The 11,619-nt window shown below is 37.8% G+C and overlaps 4 protein-coding genes across 4 annotated transcripts; 2 read left to right on the top strand and 2 right to left on the bottom strand.

Annotated features, from left to right (window-relative positions):
- Positions 1-158: 158 nt before the first annotated feature.
- On the top strand, positions 159-1,190 carry DI49_1837 (uncharacterized protein; the record flags this gene model as incomplete). The annotated part of the gene is made up of 1 exon (XM_018365003.1): positions 159-1,190. The coding sequence occupies one exon, from the start codon at positions 159-161 to the stop codon at positions 1,188-1,190; it is 1,032 nt and encodes a 343-aa protein (XP_018222103.1).
- A 401-nt stretch (positions 1,191-1,591) lies between these two features.
- On the bottom strand, positions 1,592-4,006 carry FLC3 (putative flavin adenine dinucleotide transporter; the record flags this gene model as incomplete). The annotated part of the gene is made up of 1 exon (XM_018365002.1): positions 1,592-4,006. One exon carries the CDS (start codon positions 4,004-4,006, stop codon positions 1,592-1,594), a length of 2,415 nt encoding a protein of 804 aa, XP_018222102.1.
- A 710-nt stretch (positions 4,007-4,716) lies between these two features.
- Positions 4,717-8,373, top strand: DI49_1835 (uncharacterized protein; the record flags this gene model as incomplete). The annotated part of the gene is made up of 1 exon (XM_018365001.1): positions 4,717-8,373. One exon carries the CDS (start codon positions 4,717-4,719, stop codon positions 8,371-8,373), a length of 3,657 nt encoding a protein of 1,218 aa, XP_018222101.1.
- A 303-nt stretch (positions 8,374-8,676) lies between these two features.
- HUL5 (ubiquitin-ubiquitin ligase HUL5) lies at positions 8,677-11,415 on the bottom strand (the record flags this gene model as incomplete). The annotated part of the gene is made up of 1 exon (XM_018365000.1): positions 8,677-11,415. One exon carries the CDS (start codon positions 11,413-11,415, stop codon positions 8,677-8,679), a length of 2,739 nt encoding a protein of 912 aa, XP_018222100.1.
- Between the last annotated feature and the right edge of the window lie 204 nt (positions 11,416-11,619).

The following is an 11,619-nucleotide window of genomic DNA, read 5'->3' as shown; positions in this document are numbered from 1 at the left end:
ATTTGCGCTGTCGCGTCACAAAATAATCACACTACTAGAGTTTGATATTATCGTCAGTTAATCGGTTGCTGATGTCGTGAGACTAGTAATTCCGTCTGGTAATTCCAATAAGAAGCGATTCCAAACATACTTGTTGATCCCTAGAACTTTTTGAATGGATGTATATTTTTCACCAACTTTTTTTCCTTTCCATAGCATATTATAGTTTGTTTGCAAACATTTTGGTTGAAGGGAAGAAGGCATCTCTAGGACAAGGTGTTTGTAGATTTGAAGATCAAAATTTTCAAACAGAGTTTTTTCTGAATGTCCTCAAGGAAAACAAGTTAGAAAATTTAAAAGAGGAGTATGACAAATACAAAACGCAAAGTGCTTTGTATACTGGCTTTGTAATCGAGAAACAGTATGAATACCAAATATTTCCCTTCCAAATTAGTAATTTACTTCGAGTAACATTTTGTAGAGGGRGTAAACCGGTTTGGTATAACTCTCTTCCTTTTCAGAATGATTTAGATTGGTCGCAACCGCTATGCGTTCCAACTGTAGAAGACGACGCTGTCTCACAAAACCATTCCATATGTTTCAAATTTGCAAGGGTACAAAAATATACGCAAAGAAACGTGACACTTTATTTTCCCAATAAATTCGTTGGGTTCGTATTTTTCTGCAACTCCTCTGGTACATTCCCTAATTCTAGTGAAAATTATGGCACGGTTCCATTGACACCTATTATATCTGATAATATTAGGGATTACAAGACTTCTTGGAGGATAAAAGGCACCGTCACAAAAGTGATTCCCTATTTACATACTTTAAGTATCCCAATGTCTCGATACGAGATGCTAACAGACCCTGATCATCATAATCCAGAGCAATTGGAATACAAGTCCTTAACTTCAGAATTCTTGGGGAGCTATAAAAGCCTTGAAAAGCTTGGGAGCAAAGGAATGTCTTGGTTAAATGGGATAGATCCCATGGAAAAATACGACAGAATTAAAAGCGAGAACGTTTGGCACTTTCATGAAAACTTTGAAAAGACATTAAACAAAATTGGACGAAACATTGAGAAGCCTCGTGCTGCTTTGATAAGAACAATAAATGCACGATCCAATGATGAACGCATGACAAGGAGGAAATATTTGAAAAAGAAGGTTTCTAGAATGCTACGAAGCAGAATACCTTTGCAGAATTGAAGCGGTCGATGGTTATATAACAATTAATTAATACACCATATGTTGATCCATTACGGCCCTTCCGCACTAAAAATGAGATTTTGATACATAAGAATAATTAATGTTGTATTTGGTTTCTAATTTATTTTTTAATTTATTTTATTTTATTTTGTTACATGGTGGTATTAATAATATGTTGAACTAAAGGTATTACAATATAAAGACAAAGGTAACAAAAAGTTGACTTTTTAAAAAAAGTTGCACTTAATCGAATCGGTATACAATGTCTTGCATTTGATTAATGAAAAAATAGGGAAAAAATACGATAAGGCAAAACTTAAAAGGTCAAAGAGAAATGCGAGCGAGAATTTTGATAGTTTATAATAAGTACGAAAAGGTCAAATCTTTGCTTCTTAGAAGGCTCACATGAAACCTTCATCAAAAAATCCTGGTGGTTTCCTTACTGGTTGTTGATTATTTCCTAAACTATTCATACTGTCATCTCTAACAAAGTTTTGTGATCCGAATCCTCCATCTGAGCTTGAGGTATCTAAAAGGTCTCCTTCAGTGGAGTCGTGGAAAGGGTCTGCAGTTGAGCTTGTGTCTTCTTCCTCAAAAGAGTTTATCAATCCATTATGTGCGTCAGACTGTGTCCTTGTGTGTCCTGGGTATGATTTGGAACCCATTGTTAATGTTGACAGGTTTTCGCGCGAAAGATTTGTTAGGTTGTGGGGAAATGTTTGTTGATTAGAATTTTCATCCTTTAAAACATCTGTACTTGCATTGTTGTTCTTCTGTCTTGTGAATTTGCTAAATATTTTTTCTGTCAAAGAGGGTTTGTTCTCATCACTTGAGGTGAACGTTGTGGGAGTGGTTTCATCTTGCACTTGTTTTGGCTCATCGTTCATTCCAGTATTATTTGATTCGTAATCCGAATTGTCGTTATGATCCCTTGCAACGTTGCCTAAAGCAAGTAATTCGTTGGCTACAGATCTGTTGACGGTACCTTCTGGTTTCATAGTGTTCCTTTGGAAGGAGGTTCTATCATCCTTTGCAGGTTTGAATCTTAGATCAGGATTCTTTGAGAAGAGTATCATACCGGCAAATGCCAATATCATTAATAATAAAATGAACGAGAATGCAGCATTCATGATAAAAAAAATCCATCCCATGATGGCTGATACCTTGTAGCTTTGGTTAAACAGATCTGAAAAAAACATAAAAAGGAAGGAATTAACCACTGTGACGGTGGAAATCAAAATGTTCATTATGTTTGTTGGACGATCCAGATAGGGCTTATAGTAGATGATGGCGATAAAATAAAGCAGATCCAGTATAAACATGAAGAGAACTTGAGTTTGACCGGAAGCTTGAGCAAATCCAACCAATAATGATTTTACAAATATGTGGGACAAAAGGACAATGTTCCACCAATAGTGATTGGCGTTAAACATTGTATAGAAAAATCCGTATTTGTGTAACACATATTCATCACCATATAATAAAGCAGCTGGGTTATTGTACATTGCAACAGATCTTCTTGCAAAAAACACGGTTCTCCACGCAGCCCAAAGCATTAATCCACATGACAGAAGAATGAATAGACAAGCGATAACGATAACACCAGCTGAGTCTCTCTCGGTGAATTCCCAGAAACTTAGGATTGTTAACTGAACGAAACCGATGTATATATATCTTAATAAAGCGCCCTTTAATATTATTTTCCACTGTTTCCTAAACTCCCAAAATCTTGTCTTTTCAATCCAACCCAATCTAACGGCCAATTCCACACAGCATTTCACGATCACGATAAATCCAGCAAGTACATAACCACATAAAACGAAGAAGGTGAAACCGGTACAAACGATGGATGTGTTTTCAATCTTCATTTTATATCCCAGTCTCTTGATACCTCTAAAAATCAATGTATTAGAATTTCCATATAAGACGTTGGTGGCTCTTTTCATTAAGGAAAATTCCATTAAATAGTCCCAGCTTCTTTGAGCCAAGACAGACATGGAAGTAGAGGTCAAATACAAACTTGGCGTGCCGCCTGTGGACTGTACATACCAACGGAAAATTCTTTGCATGAATGAGATTCTAATCAACCCCATTGACCAAACCAGATTTTCCGCCCAAGCAGCAGCAATGGGTGGAACCCGATGGACATGCTGCATTGCGACCACGACTACCGATTGGAAATATAAGAAAAGTGACATCGTGTTGGCGGAAATATGCGAAGCGGCGGTAGAGTTTCCAAACGTGGATAAGATGGCAGATAATAAAAGACCAATACCCGCTACCACCGCGGTTGCCCATTTCACACCAATCTGAGAAACGGTCTTTCCGTTGGAAAAGTATATTTGAATACAGGCTAGATAATCACTAACATTGTTCGTGATCCTGACCTTAGCGTACGCGTCAATATCTGGGACCTGGTATGCAATACCGGGAATGTCGTCTACGTATTTCTTAGAGATATATTCAATCGASTTGATTTGGATGTTACCTGGATGAACGGGGCAGAACTGTTTCCACTCGATTGCACAAAGATCAACGTTTTTAGTAATGATCCTGAAACCGTATGCATATACATCGATGTCAGCATAGATGAAAGAGTCAATCTGGGTTGTCATGTCAAGGTTGTAGTGTAGCGACCTGTCGTCCGGGTCAAAGACGACATCAAAACTGTTTGCTGACAGTTGGGAGTTTTCCATACATGTGACTAATGACGTCGCTACTAGCTTCCTTTTCGCCTCTACTAGACCTATGTTACTGGTCAGTGATATTATCAGCCCAATTATGGAACACGATTTGAAGGTTTGTAAAAATTTCATGCCTGTGAGGGGTACAACTGTGATTGTTTTTCACCCTTTGTTGTTGTTGTTGTTGTTGTTGTTGTTGTTGTTGTTATTGTTGCGGTTTATTGCTTATAGCTTGCGCAGTGAAAAAACAAAGTTTTGCAAAACTTAAGTGTACAAATTATTTTTGCAGGTACTATTAACGTTGATTGACAAATCACACTATAACGAACGGCGTCTTCGAATTGTCTGGTCTCCTTTTGAGTGCTGATCTTCTTCTGGAAAAGCGGATGTAGCAGAAGTTTCTCTCGGCAAATATGATCGTACTTGTAAGCTAATGTTGTGTTATAGACGGCAGCAGGATTCAGATGATCTTTCAGCAGTTTGTTCCAGCAAGTTTTGACCACTTGCAGCCAAACATTCAAGGAATCAATTATTTCAAAATAAAGCGATGGGCCGCTAATAAGAAAAAGAAGCAGCAGTTACCCGCTAGCGAAGCAATATTTCTTTCAAAAGGTCAAGATAAGAACTATCAGCATGTGGACTAGAGGAAAAGCAACCTGTACGTCGACCGCCATCGCTACTACTACTACTACCACTGTGAACTTATAATTTCAGCTGGTGTCATACTGCAAATTACACGCTACTTTTTACTTTATTTCTCTTGTATCTAGGAGAAAAAAGAGGCATATTTTAAGCGAGATTCTTCCATTATCTTTTGCATTACTTGACTTCATCATCGGTCCATGTCGCTTAAGCTTAAATTAACCAAGTTCCAGAAATTATGGTTGTATTATTTTCCCTGTGACAGAACTCTTACGAARAGAATATGTAAATCTACCGTCAATTCTACAGTGGCCTTCATCTTTTGCTTGATTCCTGAGATCAGAAAGCATCTGGGTGCTGCTCCTGCGATGCTGCCTATGATTTCTGTTATTGTTCATCCTGGAAGAAGGGTGGGAGGCACGATTCATGGTGCCATCTATTGTACAACGGGTTTGATATTTGGGTTGGCTTACGCAATCTTTGGCAGGTTTCTGGCACAGCGATGCCTGGGGAGTTCTTGGGACAAGTTAACAGAGGCTCAACAGCATATGTCTAATTACAAGAGATACGAAGCTGGGTTGGCAATTTTGGCTGTTTTTGAAGTGATTATGCTTTTATTCCACGGTTGGATGAGGTCTGTTTCCCATTATTATTTCGGTATCGTATTTCCACTATTCGTCGTAGTCCATTTCGCTTTTATGGATCCTTTAAATGAAACGGCGGGTACTATTGCCAAAGCTTATAGTKCTCCTTTCTACCTGGGTATTGCGATGTCGATATTTTGGAACCTTGTATTGTTTCCAGAATGGGGGACTACTTACTTAGGTAACACCACCATTGACACCTTGAATGAACTTCACAAATCCATCGATTATTCAATCAATTTCTTTATTGCAGTGGATCCACATAACGATAGTCAGTTGTACAGTAGGGACCCCGTTTCACTAGGTAAGCTTCTAAAAATGAAAACATCAATTGCTTCAAAAGTAAGCAATTGTCGATTGGTCCTCCATGAATGTATTTATGAGTTCACTTATGCCTATATCTCGCCTACTAAACTGAAACCGATTATCTCCACTTTGGAAAATTTAACAGTTTACATTAATGGGCTTGTCAATACATGTCAACTAGAATTCATCTTATTAGCTCGGAATGATAACGAGCTCAAGTCTGACGATGTTGCAGCATTAACGCTTCCGAAAAATAAAGAAATCAGTTTTGCAAATGCTGAAAAATTGTTAAAAGTTATTGACAAGTTACATCCGGTAATTTATAGCTTACATCGAACAATGAGTGAATGTATGTATATGGCGAAGTTGGTACTTGCTCATGCTTTTGATGTGAAGGTTTCAAAAGTTCACTCTTGCTCGATGTTTAAGGACGGTAACTTCCCGACTTTCAACAATAACGCTAATAATCTTCCAAATGATGTTGACATCCAAAACAAGATTGATGATTTAAAGAACGCATTAGAGGAATGTAAATCAAAATTCAAGTCAGAAATGTTAGGATTTGATATTGACATTATGAGTCCCAGTGATGAAATGTTTTTACTCTCAAGTTTTTTACTAAACTTCAGGCAAACTGCGAACTCAACTTTGACCATCATGGAGTCCGTTAAAGATATTTTAGTAAAGAGACAGATACAAGAGAAGAAAGGTTGGCTGAGAGGCAAAAGGCTTTGGTTTTTAGTATTGACTAACTACGAGACGTTCTCTATTTGGTTGAAAGGTGACAGAAACTCGGTGACAGAAAATGATACATTAAAGGGCACTTTTAATGCAGCCACTAATGGTTTTGCTCATGATACGGTCATTAGAAGGCCAGATTACGAAGAGAATCAGCTTTTGTCTCAAAAAGTTTCTTCAAACAAAAATTTTCCAAAATATGACGCTTCTCTGGATCTGCCAATAACAAGTGAACCAAAGAAAATTTCTTCTTCTTCCTCTGCTTCTTCCTTTTCTCCTGCCTTGTCTTTGACTAAAACATCCACATTCGTGACTAGAAAGAGCTCCAAAAAGCGCACTAGATTTTCATTTATGTCATTGCTGATTTCAGTTGACGATTTTTGCAAAGTATCACGTCCTCATTTCAGATTTGCTTTCCAAGTAGCGATTGCATTGATGCTAGCCTCTTTCCCTATGTTCATTCCAAAGACAAGGCACTGGTACATAGATTACCGTGGTACCTGGGTTGGTTTCGTTTGTATACTTTGTTTGGAGCCTTCCGTAGGTGGGACCTTCTGGGTCTTCTTCCTTCGTGCTGTTGGTGTTATTTATGGAGCAGCCTGGGGGTATTTATCTTATGTTGCTGGTGTTAACCAAACCAATCCATATCTGGAAACTGTCATTACAGTGTTTGGTGCTGTTCCTGGGTTTTACTATTTACTAGGTTCACCCTATGTGAAGGCTGCAATCATTGAAATCATTAGTATCTATATTGTCATGCTTGCGGCAATCCTTCCCTCCCAGGATGATATTCTGACAAGTTTTGCCAAGAGATGTTTGGCCGTTGGGTACGGTGGGGGAGTGGCGCTGATAGTTCAGGTTTTCTTTTTCCCATTGAAAGCACGAGAACAGCTGAATGAAGAGATTTCGTTTGTTTGTGGTTGTATATCGGAAATGGAGCTTCTTTATGCCACTGGGCTGGAGGGAGAACAGGTTGCTAACAGTATGACCGAAGATAAATATAAAAGGATTGAGAAAATATCAACAAGTGCTAAAGAGGCATTGGCGCGCGCTACAGCTTACAAAGGGTTAACCAGACAAGAACCGAGATTGAAGGGTGAATACACCGAATTAGAAAATGTCTTCACTCAAGTGATATTTATACAGAAGCAAATTATAGAAAGGATAGATACAATTTCTCTGTTAAGAAAACAAAATGGAAGTGCAGTTATTGAAGAGTTTAACAGTCTTGTCTACCCATACAGACGTCAAATGGTTGGAAGCATTTCTTGTTTAATGAGAGCACTTCAAGAGGCATTTATAAATAAGACCCCGTTGCCTCAATTTTTGCCAAGTGCAAGAATCGCTCATAGAAGATTRATCAACAAAGTACGTCAAACGTTACGGATAAGATATCCAGGACAAATATCAAGCTTATCTGATGGAGCAAAAAGGCTCGACAAAGGAAACTATCTTGATGACGAGGATGATGAAGATGATGACGACAACGATGGTTTGATTATGAAAATCAACAGAAGAGGTAAGGGCATTGCAACGGCTAGTCCTCACGAATACGTTTTGAAGGAAAAATTTTTAAGTTGGAACGCATCAAGCGCTGCATCAGAAGAGATTATCGAATACATTGAGGAGCTGTTAAACTTGACTAAAATTTTGGTTGGTGTAAATGAGTTTAAGTACGGATTTTTATCTCGTCCGCTTTATGAAGATTGGGCTGCAGAGGCAGTTACAGGTTTCGATGACTTTGTCAACGGGAAGAGCAAACCCAGGAAGACATGGCGTAATACAACTCCATTCGATGGCACTTCTGTTATTTCGGAAGAAAGCGAGAGTCCGCAAAGTACAAACGAATCTCAAATCTCTCCTGATTCTATAGGAAGTTATGAACCTGAACATCCCATGGCATATGAGGAGAGTGAGAATCGAACAGCTTTGAATTTATCACGGATAGCCTCTCATAAGGCAGGGCAAAATTCAGATGGATTACCAAAGACATTTAGAAATAGGGCGTTTTCTATAGCCTCTACTTCCGGTCAGTTGCCAAGCTTAAGGAGACATAGCACCCTTGGCAACGCCGACCCTAGTTACTTAGATGATGATGAAAGCTCCGATGACGATTTGCCTTTAGCTTTGAAGATGGTGTTGAGTCACATGAAAGACAAGAAGGACTGAGAGCACGTTTGTCTATAGTGTATATTTATAAACTTCATATTCATATTTGGTTTGATTTCCTTTTCAGCGACTAAAGGAAAACAACCAGATGTTTCTGACGAACATTTTTTTTTTGTTCTTGCTTCATTCTTTTTGATTTCTTTTACTTTATCTGCTCTGACGATGTCATAGCCTTGAAATGACTCAAACTAAAACAAAATCTAAAATAGTGTTTGCATTTATATGAATAGTTTCTTTCTCCATGGTGTATAAGAATCTAAAAAACTACATATAATATTACTACTGCTTCCAGCTTCCTAATAATTATGATAAATCGAACCTAGCTCCCGAATTTATTGCGTACAATAACTTTTCTTTCAAAACTTTTTTATTTCTGTAATCTGGAAGCTTCAACAAATTAACGCAAGTTGACGCTGTAGGAAGCCTAAATTTTTCTGTCCCAGCATTTCTTATACCGAATTTTGGATCCAATGCCTTGAATCCCTGTAACGGAGCCTGAGGAACGGATGTGACAAATTTTAAGAAGCTCAGTTTCTCTTCAAACTTGAACGTATTCAAAACCTCCCAAAAGTCCACAATTGTCTGATCGTCCTCCGTATAGCCCCCGTATTCCGTGTTAGCTTTTAAGTCACCTAAATCAATATTGTCTCTTTCACCTGATATCAACATTTGTAATTCTATAGAATTAAACATTTCCATCCAGTGTGGAGCAATAATTACACTTAATCCTCCGTGAAACGCTGAAACAGGTTTGAAACATCTCCTATTTAATTTGTAGTCTGTTACTTTAGTAATGTACAATAAAACATTGTCTTTCGTAACATATGTTTTCGAACCATTCGGAATCAGATCAACCACTTTCGCAGGGCTGTTGGGCTCATCGATTTCAAACGTTAAATCCAAAGATTTGATTTCTTCTGCGGACATATTCAATAATTTGACCAAATTACTGTACAGTACTGAATCATAACTTCCGAGATCTGAAAAGGAAGATAAGAATCCGTTCGAGTAGTTCAGCAATTTCTTTAAGAAGAAATCACTAAAAGACACATCTATCAAAACATGTTCATATAGACACTTGCCTACAATCTTTCCGAGGAACCATATATATTTTAGTTTCGAAGCGTCATATACGACGGAAGGATACAAGTCATAATGATCGTTTGTTTGAAATAATTCGTGCTTTGAATCTTTAAACCCTTCTTCAGTTACATTAGTCAAAAATTCTTTAGTGATACCACCACCATCAATACCAGCCTCTTCGCCAAATTCATTGACAAATGTAACATCTAATGATGCTTTGAACCTTTCTCCTATAGAGTTAAACGCGTTAAAGGCATCATCTAAAACATTTTCTCTGGAAATAATAGCAGACTGTTTTCTCATACCAGTCGAAGCCCAAGGTGCAAACGTATTCATTAGGCTGTGATCATCATCTAAAGATAATCGTCTTTTGTCAAGTGCAATGAACATGTAAAACAAGTCCACTCTTTCTTCAAAAGGAATAAAGAACGGTAAATCTAAAAGGATTTCCAATTTCCGAAAACGTAATGACGACTTGAGCCTCTTTTTCATTTTATTCAATAGTAAAGACTTGAACGAGCGCCTTTCAGTCCCAAAATCCAAGTCCTTTTCCATGTTCTCCTCCTCCTCCTCCTCTTGTTCTAAACGTTCTCTATACAAATCTTCGTACTCTTGCAGTTCTTCATAAAATCTCAAATTCAAAAACTGTTTGTCAGAGTTTTCCCAATAAGCTGAACTATCTTCTGTGGATAAAAAGTGCAACCTAGAGTCTCTTTCGTATATTTTGTTTAAAAGGGGTACTGCCTCCCTCAACATGAGGTTTCTTTCCGTTTCAAGTAATTCCCAATATTGTCGAAAGGAAAAATCCTTCAAAATAGATGTGAATTTTTTCAACTCTTCAATAGGTATTACTGACTCATGATCCAATAATTCCCGATCAGTCGATATCAAAAGGTGCATGTCGATTAATTGTGCTAAAACTGAAAAGAGCGGATTAGCTTCCGTTTTGGTAGCACTGAACTTGGTGTGAAAGAATTCCCACGAGAGTCTTCTGACAAAGTTCTTATTTGAAAGTAAAGTGATCAGAACGGAGTTCTTACAACTTTGATTGGGAGAACTTGCAATATAACGCATTAGGTTTCTAACGTGGCCTTCGTCGGAAACATAGTCTTTTGTAGCAGTTATCACTTCATCTATAAATGCCTTTTCATAAAACTTTAATACGTAGTCGTTGTCATTAGGCAAGATTGATGAAGAAACATAGTGACTGAAATTAGGGATGAGCAGTTTTGCAATATTTTTTTGACCGGTTTCCCTGGAATGTGAATATGCCTTCGCCATGTTATCCCATAATGTCGGGTCTGAGTCGATATATTTGGGCAGAAGATTTCTTTCTGCGAGAAGGCAGTAGAAATCTAATGCAAATGGTTGCTCTTCATAGCGTCCTATTGGTATTGAAAAAATATTTAGCGAAGCATTTGTGTCCATTACTCCCCACATCTCTATAATATCTGCTAGCTTTAAAGTCACAGAATAACTTRATACGGAAGTTTGGCGCAAAAAGGTCGATACACTGTCTAAAAACTCGTCAATGGTTGGGTAGTTCATGTTTAAATCGCTTATAGTTTGCATCACTAGTGTATCATCTTGATATAGCTTTAACAAACTCAATAGCTGTGAATTACCCAAAGGGCTAGGGTAGGTGGACAAGAAATCATGAGATAGGATCAGTAATTGTTGCAGATCATCTCGGGAAATATAATTGATCAATTTGCCCCCGTAAGCTGGTATCATATGAACTAGTTGCACATTCGTAAAAGCTGTCTTGAAAAATCTCACGTTTGCAAAATGTCTTCTAACATACTTTTGAATAGTTCTACTTGCGTCCTCTTTAAGTTTATCTTGGGCTCTTCTTTCTCGCTCCCTTTTAGTCTTTTCCAGTAAATCCTTTTTTGTATTTCGAGTTCTATTTCCTAAATTGACATTCCTTCTCCTCGTTTGACCAGTGAAGTTTAACATATTTTAAATTCGTATGCTTGGAAAGCCACTTCAACTGGGTTATAGCGTTCGCCACTTACTCGATAGCTTATTTCAGTCATCCTTACAAAGTGTAAGAGAGATCGATATAATGCGGAAAAGGCGAGGTTTTAAGGTGTGTGAAATTTAAGCCTTTCATTATTACAATCACGAACAAAAAAGGAAAGAGCTGTCGAAATAAGAAAG

The sequence above is a fragment of the Saccharomyces eubayanus genome, chromosome VII (genome assembly GCF_001298625.1).
Source record: "Saccharomyces eubayanus strain FM1318 chromosome VII, whole genome shotgun sequence".
Classification (NCBI taxonomy): Eukaryota; Fungi; Ascomycota; class Saccharomycetes; order Saccharomycetales; family Saccharomycetaceae; genus Saccharomyces; species Saccharomyces eubayanus.
Note: the sequence above shows the minus strand (reverse complement) of the source record. Positions and strands in the feature narration are given on the sequence as shown.